General features: G+C 42.2%; 1 protein-coding gene across 4 annotated transcripts; it reads right to left on the bottom strand.

Moving 5' to 3' along the window:
• Window positions 1-1434: 1434 nt before the first annotated feature.
• Window positions 1435-18945, bottom strand: lzts1 (leucine zipper, putative tumor suppressor 1). 4 transcript variants are annotated; one of them, XM_088292344.1, is made up of 9 exons: window positions 18747-18945; window positions 8653-8939; window positions 8447-8572; window positions 5836-5998; window positions 5353-5726; window positions 4319-4492; window positions 4102-4233; window positions 3040-3234; window positions 1435-2319 (listed from the first exon to the last, which is right to left on the bottom strand). In XM_088292344.1, the coding sequence occupies exons 2-9, from the start codon at window positions 8881-8883 to the stop codon at window positions 1801-1803; spliced, it is 1914 nt and encodes a 637-aa protein (XP_088148470.1). In that variant the 5' UTR covers window positions 8884-8939; window positions 18747-18945; the 3' UTR covers window positions 1435-1800. The 4 variants fall into 4 exon arrangements, with proteins under 4 accessions (XP_088148470.1, XP_088148479.1, XP_088148464.1 ...); XM_088292353.1 differs by having other exon boundaries at window positions 4334-4492; window positions 5353-5738; XM_088292338.1 differs by having other exon boundaries at window positions 5353-5738; window positions 18747-18944.
• Window positions 18946-19538: the final 593 nt, after the last annotated feature.

Consider the following 19538-nt stretch of genomic DNA (forward strand, 5'->3'; position numbering starts at 1 on the left):
TAAATGCCCGATACAGCCAAAAGTAAAATTGTTGAGACCAGGTGTCCTCAATCCTGTTCCTCGAGAGCCGATGTCCTGCCTGTTTTCCAATTCTCCGCGCTGAAACACACCTGATTCAAATGATCTGTTATTTAGCAAGGTCTGCAGAAGCAAGACAACGATCGTGATCATTTGAATCAGGTGTGCAGCAGGGAGAGCTGGGAAAACAGGCCGGACACCGGCCCTCGAGGAACAGGATCGAAGAACCCTGGTTTGGACAAATAATGATGCCTAAATAAAGCTTATAAGAGTTTAATTTAAAAGTGGATATCTTACCAGTTCTCATGGTTTATACTCGATAATTGAGATCACTGTGCTTTTCCATTCCATATTTTCTTTTATGTCCGATAGTCACATGATACAAGCGTTCTGCTATTGGTCTGTAAATCACTGAGTGGTTAGGCCCTGACTACATGAAAGTAATGCCAGTGGCATACGAATCAAGTAGGGTTCTGAGTTCTGCAGACTCGCGTCATAAAGTATGCGCTGACTATCGTTTCACATGAGTTTGAATAATTGAATGGCATCACTGCTAAACATTCTGCAATCATTCAGCACAAACAGTTTTGCACTTGTTCAAACATCCTCTTTTGGCAAAATTTCCCCCCTCGCATTAACAGAACTTCTAAATATGCCAACATCAGTTGAAATTAATTGACAAATGTTTGGAAAACAAACGATGCCAGTTTTTTTTTTTGTTTGTTTTGTCACCCCCCCCAATTGTTTTATGTATTTATTTTTGCCATGAATTTCAGCTGTCTAGTTAAACTATCATCTCCCAGTTACATCATTAACCATCTCAATTAAGCTCATAAAAAACAGTATTTGTCTTTGCATATTAAATACAACGGGTCCTAAATAGTGGAAACATGGTGAGAGACATGGTTGGGATTTTTATTCTTCTGAAAATCCAAATAAGTTGAACAAAGTTGAATGTGCAGTTTTGGGAAAGTTGAAGAGAAAGAAAGATACACAGGGAGATAGCCCCTTTTCAATTTCTTCTTCATCACATCTCTGGATTTTATTTCTTTTTATTCTCATTGGAAGCCATTAATCTCTCCCTTCCGCACACATGCACACACATTATCTCATGACGAGTCCTCACAGTTTTTATTAAATATATTGTACTTTACTGTATTTCATGTCAGGAAATAACATAAAATATTAGAGGTGGGTTAAAACTGAAATTAAATGGATTGCAGGATTTACATGAAAACGAAATGATATATGTAGTCAGGAGTAAGATAAAACAATCGTGTCAAAATGTCTTAAGCCGAGCAAAATACAATATCACATTATTTAATTGTTTCGCCAAAATGCAATGACAGTTACTGTGATTTTATTGCTGTATTGAAATGTGAATCTTGTCATTTCAGTGCAGTTGATATGCTTCCAATATTATGAAAATTTATTCACTATATTGCTTTGTTTGTTTTCAAGCTGCTGGAGACAAATGTGATACAACTTTCATGACAATGTGTGTTCCTATCATGTAATTTAGGAAACCGGACATTATTTTAATGACAAAAGAAAATAGCATTAAAAATATTGTGACCTTCAATAAATTAATATTTTACAACACAAAATTGATATTTTGTATTTTTGATTTGTTTAACTTACAAAAGCTAAAATCTGCTAGTTGAAATATTCAGAGCTACATTAACAACAAAATAGTAATGGCAATCACCTCCAGTGTCTCTTGTGACGTCTTTTGTGTCAAAAAAAAAAAAAAAGCAGTCATGTACAAGTGGATGCAGGCAGTCATATCTCAGTGGCAATGACATCATCGTAGGTCTGCAACCCTGAGCTATACTTGAGATCCACGCCCACCTCCGCCCGAGCCTCCAGCTCAGCAGTCAGCTCCTTCATGAGCCGCTCCAGGTCCTGGTTCTTCTTGTGCACCTGCAGGTAGTTGATCTGGAGCTGCTTCTGGTACTTGATGACCTTGTCCTTCTCCTTGTTCCACGTGCGCCTCTCCTGGTCAAAACCGGTTGCCAGTCTCTCCTGAGCTGCCTTCTCCTCGCTGAGCTGTTGCTTTAGTCTCTGCACTTCTTTCTGGAGGAGCTCTGTGGACGTTTGCCCCTCAGCCTCCTTTTTCTGCTTGTGGATGGTGGTGACTCGCTCTGCGGCTTGTGTGTGTCCACAAGGCTCAGGTTGTGAAGTGTGTTGGTGGGGGTTCTGATTTTTGGCCTTTCCCTCAAAGTCTTTCTCAAGTTTGCCCACTTTTTCTCTCAGCAGGTCAGCTTCATTCTTCTTGCGTTGGAGCTCATTTTGGCACACCTAAATTGGGAAACAACAGACTTAATGACAAATAATTTATTCCTTGATTACCCTTGTACCTAATAACATATTTGGAATCATCTTTCCCCATTGATATGAATGGAAATGCAATTAATCTGTTCCAGCTTCCCAGAAAACATTAAACAAATTCAAACAATGCAAATTTCCATTTCTATTGTAACCATTTTTATTATAGTTGGTTTTTATTTCGCTTTGATTTTTGTTTTACAAAAATCAGTTAGTTTGAATTAATTTTTACAGCAAGTTTATTTTTTATTTTTATAAAAATACTTCATTTTAGTTTATTAGGATTACATTTATTATTTGTTTTATTTTTTTAACATATGGAGCATTTATCGAATGTAAGATAAAAAAAAAAAGGTCACCAAGTATTGTGGAATAAAGTAAATTAAAATTCTGTAGCTATGGATGTACAGCAATGCTAAAATAAATACATTCATAATGAATCATCAAACTCATGTATGATATGAATTGACCAAAACGAACGAGTGCTCTTGATTTTAAAAGTGACTGTGCAGGTGTCCCTAAAGGTATGTCCAGTGAGTGTGCTTGAATAAACATGGACTTCAAGTGCACCTACCCCATAGAAACCTGGAATTCTTATAAAATACTTTCATCTTAAAATGTAATAAGACTAAGTAGTCATTTTCTGTTTGATGTTGAACCCGAGCGTGTAATGGCATTCCAAAGGAAGCTAACCTCCACTTCGATGGTGCGCGAGCGTAGCCTGTCGCCGCCGTCTTTGTTCTGTTTCTCGAGCATCTCTGCCTTCGCTGTGATTTCCTTCAGCTGTGCCCTCAGGCTGACTATTTCATTCAGTTTGTGGCTGACGTCCTCCTGGCTGTCTCGCAGCTGCTTCTTCAGAAGGGAGATCTCGCCTGCTTTTTGGCACACCTACATTGGGACACAAAGATCACAGTGTCCTCTGTTGTATGCGTTGTACTCTCCTGGGGCTGTTCAAGTATTTTAGTCGGAAATGTTCCACTTTTGGTAACACATATTTGTTATCTACCACTTGAGATTTTTATATCCTTCTATTCATTATACACATTTTATAGTGATGGATTGTTGAATAGATAAGATATTTCCGCTCATGACTGGATTTCAATGATTTCATGCCAAAATCTCATCATGGATTATATTAAAGTCCATGTAAAACTATATAGTCTTCTAAATCTGACACACCACAGAAACGAATGTTGTTAAATAACAAATGTTAATGATTAAAAAATAAAAACATGAGCACCTTTTATCTGAAGCTATGCCATGACTGGTCGGTAGCTGAGCCCTGAGTGACTGTGATGTCATTTTCAGTCGACAGAAGGGGCATTTTGCCACTTAATTCATATTCCTCAAACGCAATATTCATTAAAATGCCATGTCGGCCTGCGTAGAACATACTTGTAAAGACATTTTTTGGGGTTGACTTCCTCTTTAAGTGTTTTTTACTGAGGAAAACTAGCAGATATTCACATTTTTGCGGGCGCTCTCCACTCCTGAAGCAATTACCAAAAATGTCTTACAAGAATTTAATTGAAAATTCTACATGAAATAAAGCGCTATATTAGATTTAGTTTTGAGTATTCACAATTAAGAAGCCTCTTATTATATTTAATACTTGCTGATTTCTTCCAATTAGTCACAACTGCTAGGGTTGATAATTACACTTTTTCTATGTGGTGTGTCAAATTCACAAGATGTATTTATTTTCGACAAATAAAGGTCCTGTTGTGACCTGATGACTTCACAATCATATCTCACCTCCCACTGAGTTTCCTCAAGCGTCGGCGCGAGTTGCGTGCTCTGCTCCTTGTAGGCTCTCAGTCTTCGCTCAATGAGCTCCCTCTCTTGGCTTAGCTTGGCCAGATCCTCCTTGAGTCTCTCATTTTCTGCCTGTATAAGATGTAAACCTCGATGATCAAGTGCGCACCATTGAGTCTAACAAGCGACTCAGCAGCAAGAGGTGAGGTGGTCTGACCTGGAGTTGGCTGACCTGCAGCTGCAGTGCTTGCTGGCTATTTGCGGCCATCTGCGAGGCTTCTTGCAACGTCGCGGAGCATCGGTGGTTCAACTCTTGCATCTCCTCAGCGCAGAACTTTTGTCTTTCCTCGAATAACTTGCAGGTGGCAGCTTCCTTCACCTCATAGCTCACCTGTGAGTTGTTTTAATGGGAGAAATCTTAGCAGGCATGTTGACGGTGATACAACATTTACATCATGGTCTTATTTGTCTCCTTATTTGTCTCATTCTTTTTTTTTCTTCTTTGTCACGAACGTGCCCAATGCTATTAAGTATGCACTGTTAGTGTTATAGGTATTGTGGTATCGCCCCCCCTCTTGTAATGGTATGCCCCAGTTGCAGGTGGGAGGCGCTGGTTACGTGATGTGAAAATAAGGAAATACAGGCGCGCTGTCGTGATCCAGCTTGTTTTAAGATCAGTTTTTTTTTTTTTTTCAGTCTTTGGAATGGGTGGAGTCTCCAGCGCACACCTGATGGTCATCATCGTTAGTTGGCTTCTTAAACGCTGGAGACAGAGAAGCTATTCGCTGGAAATATTGTATTCAGTTGCCATCGCCCAGTTTGCATCACGAGTTTTCCTGGTTTGTGTCGATAGGTTATAGATAGTTTATGGATAATGTCAGGAACAGGGATGTAGGTCGCAAATTTTTATGAATAAGGCCGGAGGGTGTAGGCCGGAATGCGAGCCAGATCGTGGCCAGAGGGTGGGGGACTGATTGTCAAAAAAGGGTCAAGTGCTCAGCTCTGGTGATGAGGTTGGAGCTACCAGATAAGAAAGCGAGAGGAAGATGTAAGAGAAGGTTAATAGTTGTGAGAGAAGCCATGAGGGCAGTTGGAGTTAGAGAGGTGGATGCAGAAGATGGACTTAGATGGAAAAGCTTGACGCGCTGTGGCGACCCTTAACGGGACAAAAAAAAAAAAAAACAAGTGCAAAAAAGTAGCATGTTGTGCTACGATGATCTTGATCAGGTGTCATGAGAGCTAAGTACTCACCTGTAACTCTTGCAGTTCATTTTCTCCCTCTAGTAGTCTTTGCTCCAACGTTTCAATCAGTGACTCATCAGTCGTCAGAGGGGACCGACTCCCTCCAACAGTTTCAGAGAGACGTTTCGGCCGATCTGAAGGTAGCGGGGAGCCACTATCGCTGTGAGCCTTTGATGACAAGCCCCCTGGGCTCAAACTAGCCCTGTAGCCACCGTCTCGACTACCGCTGTTCACCCAGGGGGACAAATTGGGCTGAGCTCCCTTGAGGAGGCAGTTGGCAGGAGTGGAGCTCCTATCGCTGTGACTGACAGGGCCAGTGGAAGCACTTAGGCTACCGCTGGTGCTGTGGGTGGGGAGGCTTGACATGGAGTTGCGACCAGAGTCTGACAGATTCCCTGAAAGGAAAGGTGAGGATGAATCATTGAAATAGTGTTTGGCATTCAACCCACATCATAACATTTTGAAGTTTATCAGCGCAGTTTAGATATGGACCAGAGGATGTGTCTTGCTTGTGTTGGATGTCTGGACTCTTTGGTTTGTCCAGTTGGCTGAGGATGTGGTCCAGGCTGTTGCGCTGTGCCTCTGTGGAGGAGACACTCCTGGGAATTAAAGGCTTGTATGCGGTGGATCGGACCAGCGACTTCTCAGCAGTGGCCTAGAAGAATGAAATGACACGCTGTCAGAAATGCTCTGACTGCCTCCGCCCCCTCCTTTTTCTTTCCTAGTCACTAACTCCTTTTAGCTGACAGCCTTACAAAATGCAAGTCATCCCATGCTGCACAAAGCTGAGGATGTGTCATAAGGTCAAAACTGAAAAGCCCAGCAACTAACGTTATTCACATCCTGGCACAATATCCATCAATTCATCTTCTATACCACTCGTCCTCTCCAAGGCCACAGTGAAGCTGGAAAAGGTGGAGACGATCCCACCTGATTTAGGACGCATTTACATCAGGAAATTCACACCACTGTCTAAATCTGTGCTGGTCGGGCTAGACTAAGTTTTGGTATTTTTGCAGACGCATGCAAGCCCTTGCAGCATGGTACATTTATATAAAAAAAAATGTAATTGATGTCATTCTACGTTATTTGCCATGAGAAAAGTGTTTTCATGATTTAGTTGAAGTCTGACTGTTTGGAATGGATTAATCACATAACTGTATTTCAATATGCATACTATTTTGGAGATGGTAGTTTTGAATTCCATTCATCAGTGTACAGCATAATGTAAATTCAGATTTTGATTTATGCAAGTACTTCGACGTCACTGACGAAGTAGTTGTTCACTGGCGTCACTTGTGAGCATGCAACGTGGGTCCAGTTCTCACTCAGCATTGAGGTGAATGTGATTGTGAGTGGTTGTCTGTCCCTTGTACTGTATATGCGCTCGGGCACTAACTGGAATCGAGTCCAGGGTGAAGCACTCTTCGTCATCTGGGATAGGCTACATCAACAAGATAAAAAAATGGATGGATGGAACTACTGCTGCAATGCAGTCAATGTAAGCTTCACTGCAGATGCAACGAACACATGCACAGGAGTGCAGGAGTTCAAACTAGAACAACACCGGACCTCACCTGATATATTTCTGGATTGTGAGCTACATATTGTAACTCCTCAAGCTAGCATTGCATTGCACCGCATGCCGGCATATTGAACAAGCATTATACTGTACATAAAACATTGGATGCTGAAGAACGCCACAGTCCCTCGTCTATCTGTATTGTTCAAGAAAGACACAAGTGCTACCATACAGTTACAGTACCTCCGTTCCTTTTCGTGCCCCCCCTCCCTCTCCTCCATTCTGTATCCCACACCGCCCGCTCCTCATATGCTGCCACCGGGAAGATGAATAGCCTTTTACTGGGTTGTTAATAATATGGGATGCTGAGGTAAAGAGGGAACGCTTGTGAGCTCAGCATTCCTCCTCACCAACTACATGACTGGGATATGGGATGCCTTTTTTTTTTTTTATTTGAAGAAAAAAAATAAATCTCCCTCCCTAGCCACCAAGCTCTATTAGATCCTGATCTATCTCCCATTTCTGCTTCCAATGCCCCACACTTTGGCCCGGGGGCCCTGAGGTAGATAACGCTTTTCGAGAAGGTCTTTTCACCTTCTTATTCTCAGAACACTCAATTCACTTCCCTGAGTAGATCAAGGTTATTCATTTGGAAAGGGGTAATTATGAAAATGGCGAAGTTCACAAGTGAGAACTGTCCGCTACCTGCTGTGAGACCCTAACATTATGGGGACTTTTTCTTTTTTCAAGAGTGCACTCACGAAGTTTGACTCATTAATGGAGCATAATGGATCCCTGGGAAGTCAGATCCGGAGGCAAAAGTACATTCTGTCAATCTTGAAATACACGTGAGCTCCTGCTGCTCTACGATTTGAAACTTACTATATTTAAAATAATAATAGCCGTGCACTTCCAATATCTTCATACATTTTTCGCCAGTTCGCATGGTTCTAATGCTTTACTGTGTTGCTAAAATATACAACATCTGATTTATTTGACAAACATTTTGGTCTTGGGTCTTATAAAGTATGTTCGGCTTACGTGCAAATGAACCGTGAATTGTTATCTACTTTAGCTAGAGTTGTTAACTTATTAAGAACTTTGACTTGCAACCTTTTTACCATTTACTCCAGCAGTCTCTCAAAATTCTACCAAACAAGCATGGCATAAACATAAATCAGTAAATCATAGGTAAGATTACAACATTAATACGAACCAAACTGTGGCTTGATCCCAACAATTACAGGTCAACATGTGGACTGCACTTCTTAAAGGGGAAGTCAACCCAAAAATGTTCTTTATATTAATATGTTCTAAATGCAGCCCCACTAGTCAAAACACAGTATTCTGATTAATATTGTATTTGTGGAATATGAATACAGCCGCAAAATCCTTCTATTTTATCTGTACTTTTTACCACTCGTTCACATCGCTGAACGAATCTTTTGAACGATTCTTTTTGATGAACTGATTCTAATGATTCAGTTGGCTTCAAATAACCGTCATGCCCATCTCTAAAATGAACATGTGCCATTAAATGCACTTTGTTAAATAATGACAATAAAAGGACTCTCCACTTACCCCATCAGTCCCTGACATGAGTGTCAGTCTCGGTCGCTCATCACATTTCTCCTCTCCGTTTCGTCCGCTGATGCAGTCTTCCATTGCGCCTCCTCTGTGGTGCGCTGGCCTCGGTTTATGGCTCACCTTATGTGAAGCACATTCATCATTATATCTTTATCTGATAGAATATCATTTAAGTGTCATTCCAAAGCAGATAAGCTCACCTTGATGTAAAAAAAGTCCTCACTTCGCCCCGACCGGGAGTGCGAGAGGCCTTTTGGGAGATGGCCGGGGGAGGAGGAGGCCTGAGTGAAGCTGCACTTCAGTAAGCCATCAAGGCTGCAACCTCCATTGCGTCTCGGCTGATTTGTTCTGTTTTTCAACCTCAACTCTGACGCCTTGCAGTGTTTGCTGTTGAGTTCGTCATTGGTGATGAGGCTGCTGACGCTCCCCATGTTCCCGCAGGTGAGTGAAGGGGTGACTCAACTCATGACCCCAAAGAGAAGTTCATCTGCAACATAGCACGTTGCAGTTAAATATGTAAACTCACTTTTGTCTCATAAAATTCATGCCAGTGCCGCCTTTAAAGCAATTTTAACTGTTGTTTATTTAACTTCATTGCTTCCCGTTCGGTGAAGGAGAGACATCTGGAGCAGGTGTGCTTTCATTTGCAAAGTAAACACAGTGGAATTAAAAAAAAAAAAAAAAGACAAAAACACGTTGGCTCCGTGCCCGGCTTTGTGTGTCTAGATTTATGGCTTAACCGTTGGATTGCACTCAAAAGGCCTTTGTTCTCTATTTTTGAAAATATTGACTGACCACTTCCAAATGTTTGATTCACACGCAAAGTATACATTTTACTGAAAAAACATGCATGTATTCTGAATTTTTACATTCTCATTTGTACGTTTCCATGAATCATTTCAAAGCAGTGCAAGCGATGCTGTCCATCCACAGTAAACGACAATGAGGCCCCAGATGTAGTGTGACATGATCTGACCCACAATGGAGAGTGGTGGCTATCAGGCTCAGCGGCACCCCCGGAACCAGCTGGTCCTCAGCCTCTCACCACTTTATAATGACCACCGCAACAAAGGCTCGGACTAAAGTGTAGTTAATCGCATCACATTTGACTTAAAAGGGTCATTTAGGATTACTGGATGCATAGCTGTATTTGTGTAGTACGTTTAGCCACAATAAACACTGTCGGTACAACTACAATTTAATGAGATAAAAGGCATCAAACACTCAAAGGTCTTCATATGGATAATTGTTTTAGGAATTATTGAATGCATAATATATTCATTATTTTTTTGACATTATTTCATTGTACTAGTGTGAAACAAGACTTATCTATCCCATACAGTGCATGAAATATGATCAAAAACAATATGTGCACATATTTGAGATTATATATGGAACTAATGGTAATATTAGAATTATTTTTTACATAAAAATTCACAGATTTACATTTTTTAATTCCATAATTTTGCATTTCATGTTAATATATTTTTTAAAAATATATTAAATATATATTTTATAATTTTGCATTTCATATGTTAATATATATTTTTTAAATCTCATATGAAATATATATTTGATAAAATATAGTAAGCAGATCATTTCTATTTGTTTCGTTGTTGCTGCTCCATTGTTATTTAAACTTTGTATGGTGCCCTAAAAGGAATATTTAAACTGATGTGTGATGTATCATTATGATTATGAATACCTCTGTGACAGCGTCAATCAAATTGTATTTTTCCCCTCACACAAACAGCTCTCATATTCATAAATCATTGCGTTGGTGCAGAAATACCTAATCTTGTGGCCCGCTGCCATTTGTCTGTCTTGTTTGATTACAAGAGTAAAAAGCATTAATAGCGTTGCAAGCGCTGATCAATTTTCATCATCGGAGAAAACAATCAGCAGACACCACATCACAATGAAATGCAATGAGGAAGAAGATAATGGGAGCATCACAAAAAAAAAAAAAAACTGGCGGCGAGCACGGCCGAGAAAACTTTCACACACACAGTCATTAAAAATAAACAAGTCTGATTGTTTGCGAAAATAAAAGAAAGACAATTCAGAATTCCATTTTCTACGAATCAAGCAGATATTACACAGAGCAAAACAATGGTGTTAACTTTCCATCTGTCAAATCATAAACAGTCCTTGTCATGGCTGCGTTGCCCCTATTGTGTTGCTCCCAGCTTTCACTATCACACTCACAGCACTCACATCAAACTCAGTGAAATAACCTTTTTACTTACTAAGCATCCATCTCCAATCAGGCCTCACACGAATGATCTGTCCAGTCCAGCATGTGGACACCCAGCATTCACACATACACACACGCGTGTACATGTATTACACTCTTGAACACTAAAATGAGACTAGGCCAACAGGGTCTGATAATGTGCACTTGAGGGGTGGGGTCAGCTTTGCATTATAACTGACATGTAAATGGAATTTTGTGTGTGTGTTTGTGTTGGGACCTCCCCCTTTACACCCCCACCACTCCCTGGGGAGTAAGTGTATAACATGTGCACCCTCAGAAGCGACGTGTGCCGCTCAAGTGATTAACTCGAGGCCCTCACAAAAGATCCGCCCGTGTGCCCCACCCTCCCTTTCTCCTCTCCCCACTGTCACCCAGACACCTCCTGCTTCTGCATCGGCCTTGTATGTTCTAACCTCCCCTCCCTCCATCCCTCTGGCCCGCTCTGTGCCCTGCACCCACACTGAGCAAACAAGCCTCCAACTGAAGGATGGGGGGTGGGGGGTTGGGGGGTCTGCTCGCTTCTTTGTGTGTTGAAGTGTGCCGCTTTTTGTGTTGCACTCCTGTTGATGTATTCTCCCCAAACGGCCTCGGACCATATTTGAGAGTTAAATAAAGGACTCAACTGCATAATGGAGAAGGAGCTGGAGAGCATCACTTTTTGTGTGATTTACCACCTTGGTGCCACACGTATTCAAACGGGCGAGTATTTCTGGGAGCGTCCCGCAGGACGGAGTATGAATTTTTGACACTGATTTAAAAAAAGATTTTCTTTTTTGTCAGGTTAGCACATCAGGTTTTTCAGATAAATTCATTTTTTTGTTTTTATGTGCACATACCTGCTGCTAGTTACACACCCACACTGCTTTGTGTTCCATCATTTTAGCCTGAATAACAAACTACATACTGTAAAAATTGAACACCTAGTTGTTATTTTACGAGGAAAGATGCATTTTGGGTGTAGCTATGTTTACAATTTAATTCCATAATTTGTGATTTTTCAGGTATATTGAGGCCCCAAAAGGGTGATTCTTTTGTCAGAAGAAGAATAATTGCAGCAGTTAAAACCGAAACGAAAAAAATGATTTCCTTCAAACCACTAAGTGTCAATCAAAATTTTTCTTTCTATTAGTGCGCTTGTTTTGGAGCTCACTAAATTCTCCAGTTGCTGTCTCTCTTGTACGCTTCTATTCACTTTCTTTGAGCAGGCGGCGTGATATAAGTGCTTTGGTGAGACGGCGAGGGATGTTAGATAGGTACACGTGTTCCTCTTTTATCAGCACAAAAGTGTTTGCACTTCTTTGTCACATCTGTGTCCAAGCAGGGGGCTCTCTGTTTGTGCAAGGGGGGTATCATACTTAGCTTTTTGAGCACCCGCTGACCCGCCCGACACAAAGCGAGTCGGGCTCACAATGCGCCCCCCTCCACGAACATACACACAATCATAGACACCGAGCACAGAGCATGGCCAATCGTTTTGACCGCAGCCAGTGGAAGGCAGCATTGTGCTTCCACATTGTGAGATTTATACCTGCCTCTTCCCACACAATAACCATGAAACTTTCCACTGTACCTCCACATTGCCAGATGGCGCCGCTTTAATTCTCGCTGTCTGTATGTTAATTTTGAACAGATGCACGTATAATCACCGTGTCTGTTTTTTTAGGTCACTCTCGGCCACAGTATTGTTTTTTGGGTCGGGATTTCTGAAGCTTTAGTAACTTACTATTGTGACTGCTGCACTTTTGCTAAATTGTGATGTTACTCCTGGCACCAAAGTTATAGTTTTACATATGAGGGGTTGTCAGTTTCTTTCTTTATTAGTTTGTCTGCAAGTTAATCGCTAAAGTATCATTATACAATATATCCACCGTTCCTTCCAAGGTTGAAATATTGTCAGCAATATAAATTTAACAGGGAAATTCAATTCCCATCTAACATGTTTGCGATTCTTCCATATTATAGTAGGGTGCAATTTGACAAAGGCTTTCATTACATTTTGTTACTTTGGATCTCAAATATTTTATCTAAGATCCTTGTTTTTTCATCCAACAACAAGGGATGGACATACTCCTTGATTAAATGAAGGTGAAGTCAAGGTTAGAAGGTTACATCAAGTTGAAGTGATTGTGGATTAATCGTGTCTTGAACCAATTGTAAGCAAAACCGATTGCACGTCTCAACCGCAATCAGCAGAGGTACTGTGGATTCACGCGCAATGTGTTTGCTGTCTAAAGGAGTACAATATGGCATCAACTCGTTTTGGGCGGTTCCATTGGGCCAACCCGCCCAATACTCTTGTGGTTTCTGGCTCTGCGGCAGCTCCTTGGTGCTAGGGTCTCAGCAGCCCATTGACTTCCGTATCTTGGGGCTTTCCTTAGCTTGGGGGCGGGAGGGGCTGAGCACCGCTTATCTTGTTCAGGGTTGCGGACAGCTGGAGCCTATCCCAAATGACTTTGGGCAAATAGCAGACTACAACCTGCAATTCTCGCCAGTCTGCCACATCTATAGACGGACAACCGTTCACTCTCATAGTCACACCATCGCAGAACGGGAAATGAACTCTCGGTGGCTGCATCAAAGTCAGGCTAATGAAATCACCGGTGCCTCTTGAGCAGACATTCCGATTCCAGTTCTAAACTGCAAAGCTATTTCAATTTTGTGTACACGCATTGATATGCATATGATTTAGTGGGCATCCGCTGTTCGATTGCCTTAATGCAAAAGGCTGGACATATTGCTGCCAACGTTACGTAACACATTCGATAACCGGAATCAATCTGTGTTTCACGCGAAGTAACTGATGATGACTCCCGTGTAATGAAGCAAGCACTTCCCCTTATCATAGTCATGACACGGGGGAAATTAAACTCACAAATTAAACAGGAGCAAATGGAAGACGAAGAGGAGGAGGAGGAGGACCATGAACGGGGGAAGCTCAGAATGATGGGTTGAATTATTGAGAAGTAATACTCCATCACTTTCTCTGTCATCCACTGCGGCCTGTCAGACACACGAACACACACGCGGATGTCCTGATCTGCGTGGCTGGGCTGACTTGCAGGGATGACTAATGTGACCTCCAGCAGCAAATGAGAATGGGAATGAAGAGTGGGGTATGGACAGCCATCTATCTTTCCCTTTCACCGCTAACACTGCCACTGACCGCGCATGCACGCACGCACTCACACACGCAGCACCTCACAATGACAGCAAATAGCGTCTAATTGGCTAATCCTTTTAGTGCATTGTAAAAGGAGATTGTGCATGAATTGGAGGCTTCAGTGGTGAAGAGCAGAATAGCAGATAGTCATTACGGGCTCCACAGTGACGAGACAGAGCGCCAGGCTCGGACTGAAAGAGAAAAACGCGCACCGAGTGCCTAGGAGAGAGATTTATGGGGCGAGAGTGTAACACTGCTTAATAAAGTGACGACTGGTACATTGTCCTGCACGTAGTCTTGTCTGTGAATGGAGTTTAGATGCAGTGGATGGGTGTTCTACTTTAATCAAATGGTTATCACATCATCTGTACTCATTGTTGGCCTCCTCTTTGATACCGGGCCAGCTTTTCATGACGTACCCCCTCTGGTGAAATGAGATTGCCTTCAGATGACGCATTCAAAACGAGACAGCGGGTCAACCAAACAATTAATAGATAAGGAAGGCAACTGCGTTTGTGCGGCTGGTTAAATACTAATTACGCAATAACGGCATTTGCATAAACCCAACAGCTGCAAAAGTATAAGGGTAAATGTGCCTTTGATGGGGCCTAGACGGGAACATTTAGAGCTAAATCGATGCTCAGTGCGACAATAATATAACTGTAATTTCCTTTTAAACAGTCTACTTTGGGCCACCCAATATCATGAAATACGCAGAGGGGTCAAATGTCAGTCCAGAAAGTAAAAGCCCTGCCACAGTTTGGCTTTAGCCACAGATGTGCCTGTGGCTAAAGCCAATCTGGACATAGAATTAACAACTCTGGAAATAAGTTCCAAAACTTTTTGTTGTGTTTTATAGCACACATTTTCCCCAAGAACCGAAGCACCTTTTCATCTCTTGCACTCCAGCGGCTGTTCTAACTCTAAAAGATGAAACACCATATTGCATGCTTTGATTCGGTTAACTGCTTCTGTGCTCCGTTGATGACGACCCGGTGACAGCACGGCTACTGTCTCATGCTTGCGGCTTGTAGATTGTCTGAAATCGACGTTTGCAACAACCGCAGTCATTGCGATGGTTGCGACGATGAGAAATCCATTAAAGTTACTCGCCTGCATGTGTGGCGCGAGACGCACGAAGAGTTGCTGGGAGAGGCTGATAAACAGCGGCTGGCTCACTCGCTTTTATATTGATGCACTGGTGTTCAGTCATGAGCACAGTATTCTGATTAAATTACTTTTATTTGATTTATTAAAAGGCGGCGCCGAGGATGACTAGTTAGCACGTCCGCCTCACAGTACAGAGGTGCAAGGTTCGATTCCGACTCCGGCCTTCCTGTGTGGAGTTTGCATGTTCTTCCTGTGCTGCCTAGGTTTCCTCCGGTTTCCTTCCAAAAAGTAGGTAGTTTGATTAAATGCTCTAAATTATCCCAAGGTGTGATTGTGAGGTGTGTGTGGCTGTTCGTCTTTGTGTGTCCTGCTGGCAAGCAGTTCAGGGTGTACCCCGCCTAGTGCCCCCAGGCAGCTGGGATAGGTTCCAGCACCTCTCGTGAGGAGGAGTAGATCAGATAATGGTTGGGTGAATGATTTATTAAAGACAGAATAAAAAAAATAAGTAGCCGATTAGGTGAGAGGTACTCAATAAATTGTCACATATGACACGTGAAAAAAAAGTAAGGAAAATAGAGAAACAACAATTTCCAGATATATAGTACTTCTGTACATGACTCGGCTCTTGTATTGGATCTCATTCGATTGACCAATGATAGCTAAAGTTGTGTTGCCCAAAGAGAATTTGAGATCATCCATAAAAGTTGGCCACTCTGTAATCTGAAATATTCCTCTCTTGGGCTTTTATTAAAGGTAAAAGCAGTCAAGTGGATTTTTAGGCGTTGATGTATTTTTTAAATTACTTGTCGCTTAGCCTTTTCAAAACACCTTACATGGCTTGTTTAATGCAGACTCTCTTGTATGATTGTCCCTTTGAGGCACAAATGAAACATTTAAAAGAAAAATTCCAAATCAGCATGTAATACACACGCACACACAGAGCAAGGGAGTCTGTTTGAAGCATTATATGTGCATAGCGAGGTAGAAAAGAATGAGGCCTTTCCTGGCACAGGGGCCCATTGACCCTGCAAGCTGAGCAGCGAGTGATAAGGTTGTCATTCTGGAGCATAACCATCCTCCCACCTCATAATCTGCTCACGCTCCGTGCGTGTGTGTGGTTGGTGTAATGTGGGAGGAAGAGGACATACAGTGAGCTCACTTTTCGAGGGGGGGGGGGTGCGAACATTTTTTATTTTTTACAAAGGCGCTAGAAATATAAGCCTCAGGGGCAACCTGTGCTCGTCTCCAAAATAAAAGTCACTTGACCTTCTAACGGTCCGGACTCATCACAAGGAGGAAGACCGCAGCCTTTTTCCTCTCGTGAGTTGCAAGTTTATCCGAGTAAGAACATCAACATCACAATGAAGATGCTGTTGCATTAGAATGAAAGTCATACACATACAGTAGCGAGCGTGAGGCCGCACGTCACTGACTCAGAGGCTTCACTCATGAGGGGGACGCTCTATTTGGGACAGTTATTTTAAGAAGTGTCTTCCTCAGTAGGTCGTAACATCGCCGGCGATGCAGCCTACATTTAGGAAGTGAGTTGCCAAGGAATTCCTCTTAAATATATGCGAAATAACTTGGCCTTATTTGAACACCCCCCGCTATCTTCTGATCAAAATCAGTAAAGGCTCGATGATCAGACGTCTCTTTAAGATTATTCTGCCGTGTGGGTGTGTTAAATCCAATATTAATTCAATTAATTTCCAATTTGGTTTAGAAAATTGGCCGGTTACATGTTCAATATTTGCGATCCAAAATTCTTGTGCATGGTCAACACTAAATTCGGCCAAGCAAGGGACTTTGTGGTGATTGTGATGGGAAGCGGCATAAAAGCTAAGTAGGAAAGAACCGAGGACCAATTGGCTTTACTGAATGTGTTGTAGAATGTGCCTCGGCGAACAAGTTCAAAATTGATTCACATAAGTGGGTGTGTGATGTCAATTTAACATCAATATGGCATCAATTGAATGATTTTTGTGTTATACTGATGTTGCATTGACATCAAATGCTCTCTGGAATCTTTAAAACAACTACATCATAGTGCAACAAATGAAAAATCCAATTTGATCTCAATGGAAACTGGAGTGCACTTAAACAGCACTTTTTCTGCACCATACGGTGAGTGTCCAAAGGACTTTACAAAGCCTCACTTTCACTTATTTAATTATCTATTGAACTGGAGAGTAAAACTGCAGCCACTGGTGTACTGATGACTCACTGGGGGGCTGCCACTTTTAACTCCTTAAACTTTTTTTTTCTTTTAAGTTAAAAATGGCTTCCTTTAACCAGGATCCTACTCGACATTATTGTTAAAGGCAGATTCTGGGTCAGTTGTTTGGCGCCTATCTTCGTTGCCACATATCAAATGCATCCTGTAGCTAAGCTAGCGAGCTAACGGGCTGCGGAGATGCTCCCTTTTTGTTGCCGTGTGTGGGACTTAAAGAAAGGTCACGATCTGGTTAGCCTTCCGGGCTCAACCCTCCAAACTTATTCATAAAAATTGTGGGCCCCTGCCACTGACCACGTTCTGACACCCTCCCCACCCAAAAAAAACAAACAAACCAAAAAAGAATCCCTGCAGATGCGGGAGAGATGCTAACGGCAGAGGTTTATTTAAACATTATTGTTTGTCTAAGAAGAGATGTGAGACTGCCGTGTGCGTTCAAGCTGTCTGTATTTCCTTATTCTGACAACACGTCACCACTACAATCATTAGCTGGCTCGGTTTGACTTCCCCTCTGTTCTCACGTTCTGTGGTATTGTCCCCCCCCTCTTATAATGGTATGCCCCAGTTGCAGGCGGCAGGCACGGGTTACGTAAAGTCAGAGTAAGCAAATACTGGCACGCTTGAATGCCGATTGCTGTCTCACTTCTCGTCATACACAAACAGTTGGTTAGTGGCGCTTTTGGCGCATTCGGAGACAATTTTTCAGCCACCTCGCGCACACATCACACGCACAAGGTATGATTCATGGGCCGATTCCAAGTTCACGTTTTCACGCTGACTGGAATGCTCATTTGTAACAGCCGTACGTCTATTTCTACTCTTTCTTCTTTTTGTTTTTTTTCCGTCAGTCTCGATGCCCCGTGGCACGATGCTGCCTCTCAAAGGTTGGTTTTGGTACTTTGTTGGTCATCTCGAATACACGCATGAGATAACACACGTACCAATTCCCCATCCCCCCACGTTTATTGCGAGGAATATCATACGTGTATTCTCTGTTTTATACACCTGGTGCAATGGATCCTCCAAAAACCTCCCACACACCCAATGTTTTGTCAACGACAATGCACAGCAAAGTTGAACATGCTTGGACGTGCCAATTCGTCTCGTCACACCCCAATAACGTGCATCTCTTTCACATAGGCCGCCACTTCATTCCACATAGTTTGAACAGAGTTGAACAGCAGTGCAAACTTCATGTCTTCCTCTCCTGTTTGACTCAACAAAATGATAAGGACACAATTGGGACCCGCAGATTGATTGGTACTAGATGGATACCTTTTAGTCCCCACTGAAACAACTTCATCTTAAAAACAGGTTTAACCAGTAACGGTTATGTTGGTGATGGGCAAATTTGAGAACGCAAACTTTTCATTCCCAATATGAACATCCAATTGTCCAAAATTAATTGAAATTAGTATGTGAGCACATTAACTTTAAAGCAAGCAAGCAAGTCAAGACAAAGGCGGTTCCCAGAAGTTTGAAGTTGACCAATATAAAAGTGTAACTTGAACATGCAATATTTGTGGTGACTTACCTGCTCAGCCTCTCTTCGCAGTCCCAAACGTGGACTGCTCTTTCCCAAAACGGTGTGGACGAGCGCGACTGAGGATGATAACGATGTTGGCGTCTTCCTCTTTGCCCCTCTCACCTTCTGTCAACAGCAGACTATGGTGCAATCAGTCCGTCCACTGAACACTCACATTCCTCCATAAAGTCGCTCTGGTTCACTCTGCCCGCCCCCTCTTACAGTGCGTCTTTGTAGCCTCCCCCCTGAATTCCCATCTCACTCCGCTCCGTCACTCATCGTCCAAACACCGCTCAACTAAATCCTCCTCCAGCATGCACTTCTCCTCTCTTGTGGTCTCGTTCCACTTTGGTCCCTTACCTCTTAAAAAGCCCATCGGCCCCGAGCTCTCGCGTGTGGAGTGGCTGCTTTTGTGTGATTACACAACCCAAGAGTCATACTAATCCATCCAAGTGGCAATTTAGTGGACAACAGAAATTAACAAGGCTAATATTTGGAAAATTGAATTTTTTTTGGTAACAGATCTCCTGGGTGCTTGCCCACCCATCAAGTGTGAATGAAACAACAAAGTACACACCCAGCCCATATATCCTCACAGGCTGTCTGTACTACATCACAACAATGGCTGAATGTTGATATTGCATCATATTAGTTGGTGAAAAAAAAAAGTTACTGTCATTCTGATAATGGTCCGTGAGCTATAGATTTCTTTGTATTTGATGGTGCTAATAAAATAAAAAAACAAACAAAAAAAAACTGTGTGGACCAGCATGGTTTTGTTGTTCAGTTGTTTGTTTTTCA

The sequence above is a fragment of the Idiotropiscis lumnitzeri genome, chromosome 1 (assembly GCF_059441095.1).
Source record: "Idiotropiscis lumnitzeri isolate Australia: NSW breed Sydney's pygmy pipehorse chromosome 1, RoL_Ilum_1.0, whole genome shotgun sequence".
NCBI lineage: Eukaryota > Metazoa > Chordata > Actinopteri > Syngnathiformes > Syngnathidae > Idiotropiscis > Idiotropiscis lumnitzeri.